This window comes from Puma concolor, chromosome C1 (genome assembly GCF_028749965.1).
Source record: "Puma concolor isolate L17-30 chromosome C1, mPumCon1.1.hap2, whole genome shotgun sequence".
In the NCBI taxonomy this organism is placed as follows: Eukaryota; Metazoa; Chordata; class Mammalia; order Carnivora; family Felidae; genus Puma; species Puma concolor.
This window is the reverse complement of record NC_141674.1, coordinates 42673323-42686674: the sequence shown is the minus strand read 5'-3', so window position 1 is coordinate 42686674 and position 13352 is coordinate 42673323. Positions and strand designations below refer to the sequence as shown.

At 39.3% G+C, this 13352-nt stretch overlaps 1 protein-coding gene across 1 annotated transcript in view; it reads right to left on the bottom strand.

Annotated features, from left to right (window-relative positions):
• Positions 1-13352, bottom strand: part of ZYG11B (zyg-11 family member B, cell cycle regulator) — a 91820-nt gene that overhangs the window by 47781 nt on the left and 30687 nt on the right. Inside the window, exon 3 of the mRNA XM_086716992.1 lies at positions 6333-7087. Within this exon, the coding sequence (XP_086573118.1) occupies positions 6333-7087 (755 nt within the window). The remainder of the gene's footprint in view (positions 1-6332; positions 7088-13352) is intronic.

The window sequence follows — 13352 nt, the reverse complement described above, 5'->3', positions numbered from 1 at the left end:
TGTATATAACTCTATTATAGCATCTTCCACACTGAATTAAAGCTATTTTAAAGTTTATCTGTATCCTCTCCACTAGAATAGAATTCCTCGAGGGCAGGGGCACTAACTCAGACATCTTTAAAAAGTACTCAGTAGGAGACTGTCTTTGAAGCTGTTCCTGAATTTACAACTGAGAGAACACGGCAGCCCAGAACGGCAGCCCAGAACGCCAGGAGGAGAGATTGATGCTGTGGGAGAAAGGGGTTCATTATGGCAGATGACCTAAAGTGATTCCTGTATAAAAAATTACCAAGTTCAGAGAGCCTTGGTGACTCAGTGGTTAAATGTCTGACTTCAGCTCAGGTCTTGATCTCGTGGTTGACATCAGGCTCTCTGCTGTCAGTACAGAGCCTGCTTTGGATCCTCTGTCTCCCTCTCTCTTTAACCCTCCTCTGTTTTCTCTCTCTGTCTAAAAAATAAATAAACATTAAAAATAAATAAATAAATAAATAAATAAATAAATAGGGGTGCCTGGGTGGCTCTATTAAGTGTCTGACTCCTGATATCAGCTCAGATCATGATTGATTTCATGGCTTTGAGATAGAGCCCCTCATCTCATTTTGGGATTCTCTTTCTCCCTCTCTCTCTGCCCCTTCCCCACTCTTTTTCTCAAAATAAACTTAATTTTAAAAAAAATTACCAAGTTCTGGAGCCTGGAGGTACAAGATCGAGGTGCCAGCATGGTTGGATTCTCGTGAAGGCCCTTTTTTGAGTTACAGATTACAGACCTCTCATATCTTCATATGGTAGAAGGAGGGCTAGCGAGCTCTCGAGCCTTAAATAAGGGCACTATTCCCATTTATGAGGGCTCTACCCCCATGGCCTAATTACCTCCCAAAGGGCCCACCTCCAAATACCACCACAATAGGATTAAGGTTTCAATATATGAATTTTGGGGGTGACACATTCAATCCATTACAAACATATACATACATGTGCCTGTACTTGTTATTACATAAGTTGCTTCCTGTATGCTCTATTCAAAACTGTGTGTTTTTCACTTAACAATATACTTTTGAGATCAGTCCTTCCCAGTACGTATAAAGAGCTGTTTGGGGTTTTTAATAAATAAATAAATAAATAAATAAATAAATAAATAAATAAATAGAAGTACTTAATAAATGTTTTTTGAAATGGATCAACTCTTCTGCCTAAAAACGTATATAGCTCTTCACTGAATGTTGATTATTACAGTTCAATATAGGGGTCTTAGTTCAAGGGAGAAGTCTAGCATATAGATTTAAGGACCAAGAAAAGGAACACTCCAATATTTAGAGACCTGGGAGAGGAAGAAGAGTATTTTATAAAAACAAGACAAGAGTAATACCCAGGAAGCTGAGTAAAAATAAGTATTTCAAGGAGGATAACATCAGGAGCTCCTGGGTGGCTCAGTCAGTTAAGCGTCTGACTTTGGCTCAGGTCATGATCTCGCGGTTCGTGGGTTCGAGCCCCACGTCGGACTCTGTGCTGACAGCCCAGAGTCTGAAGCTTGCTTCGGATTCTGTGTTTCCCTCTCTCTCTCTCTGTGCCCCTCCCCCATTCATATTCTGTCTCTCTCTCTCTCTCTCTCTCTCTCTCTCAAAAAAATAAACATTAAAAAAAAAAAGGAGCATAACATCAACTGTGACAAATACCACCTTAGATCAAATAAGATAAAGACTAAGAACTAATATTGGATTTAGCACATTTCCAGTGATTCTCAGGGACTGGGAACCACAGCATGCTAGATTACCCCAAAGTCTGGGAATGAGATGGCCAACAAATCCTAGTTGTGGAGGGGCACCTGGGTGGCTTAGTTGGTTGAGTGTCCAACTCTTGATTTCAGCTCACGTCATGATCCCACAGTTGTGAGATCAAGCCCATGTCAGGCTCCATGCATGTGGAGTCTGCTTAAGATTCTCTCTTTCACCCTTTGTCCCTCTTCCCCATTCATGCTTTCTTTCTAAGAAGAGAAAAGAAAGAAAAGAAAAGAAAAGAAAAGAAAAGAAAAGAAAAGAAAAGAAAAGAAAAGAAAAGAAAAGAAAGGAAAATAAAAGAAAAAAGAAAAGATGGTAGTTATGGAAAAATGGAAGATTCAGGAAGCTGATGGTGACAGGAGAGCAAATGTGGTGGGGAAATACTGACGACAGAAATTCTATGGTAAGTAGGAAAGTACATAAGATTCTCAAATACAGACAATGAGATGTAGTGGAAAGGACACATGCTTTGGCATCAAATAGTCCAACACAAAGGCAGACTCTAGTATCAGTTGGTTGTAACCCTTAAAGCCATTCCCTCTCACTGAGGGCAATAATACCTCTCTCAGAGAGTCAAGAAATCCAACTAAGTAATATACATGAAAGTGTGATAAACAAACCACTTGTTCTTATAACCACCAACTCAGAGTACCACATAATGCCTTATAAGGAATACTGGAGAGTCACAGTGTTTCTATTTCTTACATTCTTTAGTGTGGCCTAAAAAACTGAGGCACGTAAAGCCAAAAAGCCAACCTCAACTAATTTAAAGCATCACACTACTAAGAATCATTTCAGACAAGTTTTTCATCAACTTTGCTTAACTGGGCGATTTTTAAAAAAAATTTAAGTCTTTTAAATTTATTTTGAGAGAGACAGAGACAGTGCAAGTAGGGGAGGGGAAGAGAAAGAAGGAGAGAGAGAATCCCAAGCAGGCTCTGCCCTGTCAGCACGGAGCCTGACACAGGGCTTGTACTCAAGAAACCGTGAGATCATGACCTGAGCCGAAACCAAGAGTTGGACGCTTAACAGACTGAGCCACCCAGGTGTGCCCCTACACTGGACTATTTTTAAAAAAGAGATTTGGTAATCTCGGCTCTCCTTCCTTAACATGACTATTTTTCAGTTCTCAAATTAGTAAACAAATAACTTAAAAGGAACATCAATTTTTGAATATAGTTGAATAAAGGGCAAAAGTTCCAATGATCTCTTTAAGTATGTTTCTTTTTTTAAAATAATCTCTACACCCAATGTGGGGCTAGGCCTCATGACCCTGAGATCAAGAGTTGCATGCTCTCCCAATTAACCCAGCCAGGCGCCCCCCACCCCATGATCTCCTTTTTACAAAAAAAAAAATTATTTTAAAACAATTCTCAACTTTAGCTGTATATTGCAATCACCTCGGGAGCTTTAAAAAAATACTGATGCCTGAGCCCCACTTTCCTGTGGTTCTGATTTAATTGTTAAAGCTCTACAAGTGATTTCTTTTAATCAAAAATTTTTTCCAGGGTTGCCTGGCTGTCGCAGTCAGAGTAGCAAGCGACTCTTGATCTCAGGGTTGTGAGTTTGAGCCCCACATTGGGTGTAGATTACTTAAATAAACAAAACTTAAATTTTTTTTCCAGCTTTATCAAGATATAATTGATATATATCACTGTATAAGTTTAAGGTGCACAACATGATCGTTTAATACATGTATATACTGTGAAATGATTACCATGATAAGGTTGGTTAACATATCCATCACCTCACATAATTATACTCTAGATGATTTTAATTGTAGTCCAGGTTGAGAATCACTGCTTCAATGTTTACAGAGGTAGAAACTAGACAATAATAGCAAATAAAGTAGGTGCTTCATATGGCCAAGATTTCAAAGCAATAACCGTTCTGTTCGTGAAATCAAACTTGTTTTCACAGAGGCATTATGGAATACAGATGTCCTACTAGCCTCAATTTTGCAACTTAGGCTAATTCACTGAAGAGTCTGTTGGTTTTTAAAAAGAATTAGCAAAAATTTTACTGCTCTGGTATCACACCAGATCCTCTGGTAGGATTTTTGCCTTGAGAATATTATTTAGCTTAATGTGCCAGGAACACATTCCTTCCATCCTTCAGGACACAGGTCAAGCTCACCTTTTCTGGGAAATTCTCCCTCAATTCTCAGCACACAGGGATTTCTTCTCTTCTAATTTTTGCCATTCTTTACCATCAGACCAATTTGCTAGGCAGCAATTTGTAACATTACAATAGTAATTTACATTTTTATATTTCCTTCATCAACAAGCCCTGTGCTAAACATCTGTCTTGTTCCATAACAAGTTGTTAAGTAAGGTCCTCACGCTTCTTGTTGCCCTGAAGCTGGCCTATGCAATCTTTCCAAGTCTGGCCCTGATGCCTACTTCTCCAGCCTTATCTCGTTGCTTTATGACTTTCTACTGTTGCGTTCTAGCCACAGCAGCCTTCTTTAGTACCTTGGATGTACCATGCTCCTTCCTATTACATGTATTTACATATATTATTCTGTCTAGAATGTCCTCTACCAACCTACTCATCCTTAAGATTTACACCTACTCGGAGTACCTGGGTGGCTCAGTCAGTTAAACATCCAACACCTGATTTTGGTTCAGGTCATGATCTCACAGTTCATGAGTTTAAGGCCCACACTGGGCTCTGTGCTGACCATTTGGAGCCTACTTGGGATTCTCTCCTTCTCTCTCTGCCCTTCCCCACTTTCTTTCTCTCTCTCTCTCTCTCTCTCCCCCACCCTCCCTCCCTCCTTCCCCCCCCCTCAAAATAAATAAACAAACTTTAGAGAAGGGGCACCTGGGTGGCTCAGTTGGTTAAGCATCTGACTTCAGCTCAGGTCTTGATCTCATAGTTCGTGGGTTCAAGCTCCATGTCAGGCTCTGTGCTGCCAGCTCAGAGCCTGGAGCCTGATTCAGATTCTTTGACTCCCTCTCTCTCTTGTCCCTCCCCTGCTTGCACTCTGTCTGTCACTCAAAAATAAACATTAAAAAAATTTTTTTTAATTCTTTACAGAAGCCTAAATTAAATTAAGTTTGTTGAACATTCTCATACATAATACTGTGTATCTTCCAGATTCTTAGCACAATAAAGTTTAAAGCATGTATATGTGTGTGTATATATAGTATATATAAAAATATATATATGTACGTGATATATATTTAAACATATATTTAAATGTGTATGTGTGTGTATATATACTTAAAGCACACACACACTGTTGGCATATGATATTTGATTGTCTGACTCCCTCACTAAATTACAAGCTCCATGAGGGCAAGATCACATCAGTCTGGTCTCACCATCAAATCCCCATGTCCAGCACAGTGCCTAGTGCATGGAGGCACATAAACATTGAATGAACAAAAAGAGTGACTCAAAATCATTTTTTACATTCTATTTTTTAAGGTCTAAATTTACAAATAATTTAAGAACTGAGATGTTCATAAGATGTTTACAACTAGCTTTTCCTTCTCCTTTTTTGAGTCAATGCTGGTTACTCAAAAAAGATACCTTGCCATTTGGGTCACAGTATCCGCTTCTAGGCCATCCCTGACTCTGCTCCAGGTGGGATCAAAAGATGCTTCTGCTTAAATAGTGTTGGCAGTAGGGGGAAAAAATGGGGCTCTGGAATTAAACATAAATCCAGTTGTTGGTTCTAACTAACTATAAAATCATGTAATTTCTATGAGTCTGTTTCTCATCTATAAAATGGGGGTGGGGGGAGCTAATACCTATCAATGTAAAGCATTTAGAGGATACAGTGTATATTAGAAAAATATTAGTTTTTCTTAAACTTGCCATTATTCTATCCTTCAAGGTCTGACTCAGATACTATTTTTTCCATCAAGTCCCAGATTCTCCAGCTGGAAGAAATTTCTCCTACTCTTACAGCAATTACACTGATCCTTGGCTTTACAGTTGTTGAGGATTGTACCATCACCACTCCTGTCAGACTTAGCTCCTTGGAGGCAGGTCCTGTATCTTTTTCATCTTTCAATCCCAAGCTGTACCAAGCAGATGAATTTAAACTATTAGGCATGAAAAACCTTAAGAAAAGCAAAATTCCACCATTTCTACAGCAAAGATCTCCTTGGAGAACTTGACTTCCCAATGGATACCAATTCAACAAGGAGTTTTTTAAAGCAACCCATTAGAAATGGTATGTTTCAGTGGTTCAAAATACCTAAACATTACCAGCATGAAAATGATCATTTATCCAGGGCCTACTAGGACTTGCACTTTACATATATGACTATTAATTTTCAGAAGAATTCTGTAAGAATATCTGTTTTACAAATAAAGAAATGGAAACCCAAAAAGTTACATCCATAGCTTGCTCTGAGTCACAAAGCAAGTAAGCTAGGATTTTTATCGGAACTCTCTCACTCTAAAGCAAGGCCTTTCCACTATACAATGCCTTCTTTCACAAACATGTTCCATATATTGTTAGACATTCATCTTAGTGGAGTTTTATGCAAACTAAGACATTGGTCAGCCTGACAAAATAATACATTTTTAAAGTCTAACCTTCAAATGTCCTTCACCAGTGAGGAATTCAGAGTAACCTGCATCAGTGGCCAGCAAACCTACAAACTGCATGCTGGGCCGTTGTTGTATAAAGGCTTCAACAGCTTTATCTGTCACATGCTTTCTCCCAGAAACATCTAGTGAGACAAGGTTGGGTAGGATGTCCTTTTGTTCTAGTAAGCGAAGAGCTATGTCTGATGTAAACTGTTTATCATCTGAAATATCAAGATGATTCAGATGTTTCAGTTCCCGAACAACATCCAATATCTGGGTAGTTGTCATTTTTAAACATTTCAAGTGGTGCATGGTTAGAGACTTGAGTCGGTCTTTGCAGGCCAGCAAAGCTGTGATGTCTGTAATCGAGGTGTTAGAAATATCCAGGCTCTCTAATCTTGGCAACGAGGCAACTTCAGCCAGGTCTTCATTATAAAAGAGAACGTTAGTGATGCTTAATGCTCGAAGGCCAGAAAGCCGGCTGAAGCACCGCTCATAAGGATCTTCAAGGGAGAGAGTTAATGAGTTCAGCACTAGGCACTGGAGATTTTGCTGGATCCATTTGTTACTGCCAAGCCCACTGATGATGTCTGTAATTGTGATGTCAGCATTCACACCTGTGGCATCAAGTTCCACTAACTTGTGGTGGCAGAAGGCTTTCCGGAAAGCAACCGCAGAGATCTTGGCTTTGCGAATGCAAGCTCGCTTTAAGCGCATCTGGTTGCCCCTGAAAATACCTACAGTTCCATCATTCAGTAGACCTGGAAAAAAAACAAGCAGCACTTAATTTCAAAAAATGATTAAAGAATTGCTAAAATTTCCAGCATACTTTACATTTCCAAAGCACATCCATGTAACAGTATTTCATTTAATATATGTTAACAATTCCACAAGATAAAAATATTATTATCTACAACTTGTAGATGAGTAAACTGGGGCTCAGAAAAGTGGCTTTCCAAGATCAGAGAGCTAGCAAGTGGCAGAATCAGGACTGTGGTAGATATTACAGATATTCACTAATATCTGGTTCTACTTGCCTTCTTGGACACAGAGAGAACTACATTTTCCAGCCCACCCTTAGCGTTAGATGGGGCCATGTGCCTAGTTTTGGCCAATGGGCTTTAGGCTGAAGGACCCGAGAGTCAGTGCATGATTTCCCATGTTATCTTTTCCTGCATGACAAATGAGGAATCTTAAGTTCTAGACAGTATAGTTTTCTGAGACTGGAGTCTCCATCAGCCTGGATCCAAGGGCAACCATGGAGAGGAACCCTCCATGTACTTGCACCATTTATGTACCATAAGTGAAGTATAAATAAACTTTGTGTTAAGCTATTCCATCTGGGGGATTAATTTGTTACTACTACATTATGAGTTTATTCTTCAATTTCACTATAACACATTATTATACATACAAACATATATATATATACACACATATATTTACCACATACATGTCTATAACTCATTGAACCACTGGCTAGATCTGAAATTTTATTAAAAGTATCTAGGGGCGCCTGGGTGGCGCAGTCGGTTAAGCGTCCGACTTCAGCCAGGTCACGATCTCGCGGTCCGGGAGTTCGAGCCCCGCGTCAGGCTCTGGGCTGATGGCTCAGAGCCTGGAGCCTGTTTCCGATTCTGTGTCTCCCTCTCTCTCTGCCCCTCCCCCGTTCATGCTCTGTCTCTCTCTGTCCCAAAAATAAATAAACGTTGAAAAAAAAAAAAAATTTAAAAGTATCTAGAGGTTATAACCCCTTTCCATCATATGAATTCAAAGTGGATACAGCAACTTTTTAAACTCCCTTAGGGGCGCCTGGGTGGCGCAGTCAGTTAAGCGTCTGACTTCAGCCAGGTCACGATCGCGGTCCAGGAGTTCGAGCCCCGCGTCAGGCTCTGGGCTGATGGCTCAGAGCCTGGAGCCTGTTTCCGATTCTGTGTCTCCCTCTCTCTCTGCCCCTCCCCCGTTCATGCTCTGTCTCTCTCTGTCCCAAAAATAAATAAACGTTGAAAAAAAAATTTAAAAAAACTCCCTTAGAGATCTACCTGATCTTAATAGTGCCAGAAGTATATGATGCTTTGGAACCACATCTATCTCAACAATATCATGAATCAATTAAACAACATTTACTGTGAAAGAAATAATGGCCATGCCAATATAAGGTGGCCTAAGAATAGTTTGGGGTAAGTGAATAGTTGGAACCAGGTAAATAAATAGCCTGGAGTCAAGGGAAAAACTCTAAGTGGTACTTCAGCAGACTCATACTAAAGATAGAACTTGGGCGGTCAGCCTCTCACCCTTAAATTAGAACGAAAGTTTTTTTGTTTTTGTTTTTTTCTTTTAAGGGAGCACTGCCTTCTAGTGGATTTTGCAGACTTATTTATGGTTAAAGAGTTAAACTCAAGAAAAACCTTTACCTGTCACAGCGGACAAAAATGACTATATATTAAGAATTACAGGGGCACCTGGGTGGCTCAGTAAGTTGAGAGTTAACCTTGATCTCAGCTCAGGTCATGATCTCACAAGTTTGTGAGATGGAGCCCTACATTGAGCTCTGCGCTGGTAGCATGGAACCTGCTTGGGATTCTCTCTCTCCCTTTCTCTCTCTCTGCCCTTCTCCCACTCTCTCTCTTTCTCAAAATAAATAAATAAACTTAAAAAAAAAAAGAATTCCATTATTGTGGAATTATTGTGCTGTCCAATACAGTAGCTACCTAGCACACACAGTTATTGAGCACTTGACATGCAGATAGTCCAAACTGAGGGATGCTGTAAGTGTAAAATACACACTAGATTTTGAAGATATAGTATAAAAGATGAAAAATATCTCACTAATAATTTTCTTACTGACTATATGCTGAAATGTTATTTTGGATATATTAGATTGAATAAAAATATGAATTAGTTTCATGTTTCTACTTTTTAAATGTGGTCACTTGTGGGGCGCCTGGGTGGCGCAGTCGGTTAAGCGTCCGGCTTCAGCCAGGTCACGATCTCGTGGTCCGTGAGTTCGAGCCCCACGTCAGGCTCTGGGCTGATGGCTCAGAGCCTGGAGCCTGTTTCCAATTCTGTGTCTCCCTCTCTCTCTGCCCCTCCCCCGTTCGTGCTCTGTCTCTCTCTGTCCCCAAAATAAAAAATAAATAAATAAATAAATAAATGTGGTCACTTGTAAATTTAAAATTTCATGGGGTGCCTGGGTGGCTCAGTAGGTTAAGTGTCCAACTTTGGTTCATGTCATGATCTCACGGTTTGTGAGTTCGAGCCCCACATTGACTCTGTGCTGACAGCTCAGAGCCTGGAGCCTGCTTCAGATTCTGTGTCTCCCTCTCTCTCTGCCCCTCCCCTACTCTCACTCTGTCTCTCTCTGTTCTCAAAAAGCAATAAATGTTAATTTTTTTTTTTTAATTTCATATATGACTCACATTTGTGGCTTATGTTGTATTTCTTTGATCAGTGCCATTCTAGAGATAGTCTTAAACCACCTCAATTCTATTTCAGGGGAGTTAATTTAATTAATTAATTCATGGTAAGTTTCCAGCCATTGAACAATTATTAAACAATTATTATATGCCAAACACTATGAAATGTATATACAAAGAAAAATAGGATATGTCCCTAAACTCAAAGAATTCAAAATTCCATGGAGTAGAAGTCTCAAACAATGGTAACAAACTGAAGTATATGGTATACCAGAACTAAGTACAAAGTACCATGAAAACAAAGAAAAGGAAGCAACTCATTATGCCTGAAGACCTAGAAAGATTCAATGGAAGAGGTGATCTTTGAGTAAGTCCTTCAAAGATGAAGAAAAATTCAAGGATGCAGAAAGGTGAGTGGTATTGAAAGAATAAACAGCATAAACAAAGTCTTAGCATACATATATCAAATCATGTTGTACACTTCAACTAATATGTTATATGTCACTTTTATCTCAATTAAAAAATGCCCTCCCAAAGACCTCAGAGATGTGAAAGCACAAAAATAGTTAGGAAATGGCAAGTAGTTCTACACTGCTTGAACATAAGAAAGGGTAGAGCTACGTTTCCCTAATAAAGAGGGGAAGAGGAATGAGATGTGCTCAGAGATTTAAGCATGCAAGTGGGGAAAGACAAGAAACAAGATGGGAAGGTGAGTTGGGGCTAGATCATGCTTAAAGAGAAGAAAAGCAGATCAGCTAGGGACCTTGGGACCCAATGAATGACATGATGAAGTTCCTGAAGTTTTTTTCCTTGCCCCATATATCCCTCTTAAAGTTGAAGAAGTTGGCAACCCAGAAATGCAGACAGGGACCAAAAAAAAAAAAAAAAAAAAAAGCTCCCCCCAAATCTGTTCATTCTAGCTAAAGAACCAGGAAGAAAGCAACCTAACAAGACAGAAAACTTTTATTTTATTTTAAAGATTTAATTTTTTTAAGTAATCTCTATACCCAGTGTGGGGCTCAAACCCACAACCCCAAGATCAAGAGTCATATGTTCCAGTGACTGAGACAGCCATGCACCCCTGGACAGAAAACTTACAGGCAGTAACTACTTTCCTTCAGCCAACCACCACAGAAAAGACTGTGGTCCCACCCTCACGCATACCATCATATGCCAAGCGGGGGGCCTAGACTTTCACCCTCCTTACCTGTAACTAGTTGCCCCAATCTCCCCACAGGAAGGTGTTAGAGAAGGCTGAGTAGGGAGCCAGGTCTCTCATCCTTGTTGGGTGATAAGAACCAGTTTCTCCCCTCTGATGGCAGTGGATACCATCCAGGGAGCTTGGACTTTCACATCCATCTGGCAGTAATGAGGTGCCCTTCCCCTCCCTGCTGGGATAGTCTCATACACAGCCTGATGAGGAGTCAAGTCTTTCACCAATGCCCAACAGTAATGAGGCCACCTCACCCCAAAATGTCAGTGGAAGTCAAATGGGAAGAGAAATGAGGTAGTCACATCCCTCTCTGCTAGGAAGATATCAGTAGAATCCTAGTGGGGAACCAGAACTCCATCCCTTGCATAACTGTACTGAGAAGCCCCATGTCTTTGGTGTCAACAGAAGTCAAGAGGGGAACCAGAATATATACCCCAATCTGGCAATAACAAGGTAGGCAATAAAAAGGCCTCTACCTTCCTCAATGGAATGGTGTCAGGGACACAAACTAAAACAGAAAAGTCCCATAATACTTCAAATGTCCAGATGTCAATCAAAAATCACTTATTATACCAAGGAATCACTTATCATAAGATCTCAAAATGAAAAAAGGCTATCTATAGATGTCAACACTGAGATAAGAGAAATATTAAAATTATTTGACAGATTTTAAATCCTTTTTTTAAAAAAATGTTACTTATTTGAGAGAGAGAGAGCACGCAGGGGAGAGGCAGACAGAGAGGGAAAGAGACAATCCCAAGCAGTCTCCACACTGTCAGTGAAGATCTTAACGTGGGGTTCGATCTCACAAACCGTGAAATCATGACCTGAGCTGAAACCAAGAGTTGGATGCTTAACTGACTGAGCCCCCTGACATCCCTTGACAGATTTTAAAGGAGCCATCATAAAAATTCATAAGTAATTATAAGCAAGCTCAAAAGAAATGAAAAATTGCCTCAGCAAACAAACAGAAAATATAAAAAGAACTAAAGGGAAATCTTAAAAATGAAAAATAATGGTTGAGCTCAACAACAGAATGTAAGGAACAACAGAATCAGTGAACTAAAAGATAAAACAACAGAAATTACCTAAATCTAAATAACCAGAAAAACATATATATACTGGGAAAAAAAGTGAATAGAGCTATTTATGTCGCTGCAGTCCCAGAAGAAGAGAAAGCGGGCAGGACTGCAAAAATACTTAAATGACTCAAATACTATCAGAATGACTCAAACAAAAAACAGTAATAATAGCAAATGCTGGCAAGTATTTGGAGAAACTGAATTAGTCATATATTGCTGGTAGGAATATAAAATGGTAGAGCTACCCTGGAAAACAGTTTTAAACAAATTTTAGGAGCACTGGGTAGCTGATCAGGGAAATATTCAAGAATTCCTGGCCAGTGCTGAGAGACCCCATCTTTACATTACTGACGCCTCCTCATCATGCAGGTCTCAGCCAAGTTATTGCCTCCCTGGAGAAGCTTTCTCTGACCATCCAATCTAAAGTAGATGCCTTCTTTTTTTATTCTCCCTGAGAGAACCATGTTCTTTTTCCCTCAGAGAATTGATCACAAGTTGTAATTCCATATGTTGGTTTGCTTCTTAATTACAGTTAAGTAAGTTAACAAGTCCTACTGAACAATATGCTCCATGAAAGCAAGATTCCTCCTGTGTTCAATATTGTACACTCAATATCTAACATAACACCAGGTACACAACAGGTGTTTAATAATTTTCTTCTTCTCCGGAGCTTCCTTCTTATACATTTTACTTCTACTGGGCCTCTTCTGAACCCACTAGTAACCCCCTCTACACATATGTTAAGGATCTTCTGTTGAGGACCCTTGTGCAAACCAAAAATGGAAATAGATTCTGAGTTAGGATCAATGTTTTCCTGTTTATACCACAAAATATATTTGCACATATTTTTTAATGTCAGTTTTGTCTTTTATAGATGAAACTTTATTCTCTTCAGTTAAGACTGATTTTAATCTTATAGTGACTATCACCGTGCATTACAAAATGTGCTGTCAAATTTTGATATCATATACATACATTTTGTAAAATAGTTACTCCTGGTCTCTTTGGGTCAATCTATATTAAGTAAATTTTTTTCTTTTTTAAAAAAAAATATTTATTTATTATTTAGAGAGAGGAGGGGGTAGGAGGGACAGAGAGATGGATACAGAGGATCTGTCACAGCAGAGCCTAACGTGGGGCTTGAACTCAGGATCTGTGAGATCATGACTTGAGCCAAAATCAAGTCAGTGGCTTAACCAACTGAGCCACCCAGGTGCTAAGTAAAGTTTTCTAATAACTAAGTTTAAGGTTCTACAGTTAGTAGTAATGGAATTAAAACAGCAAAGAATTTTTTTAAATTTTTTTATTATTTTTT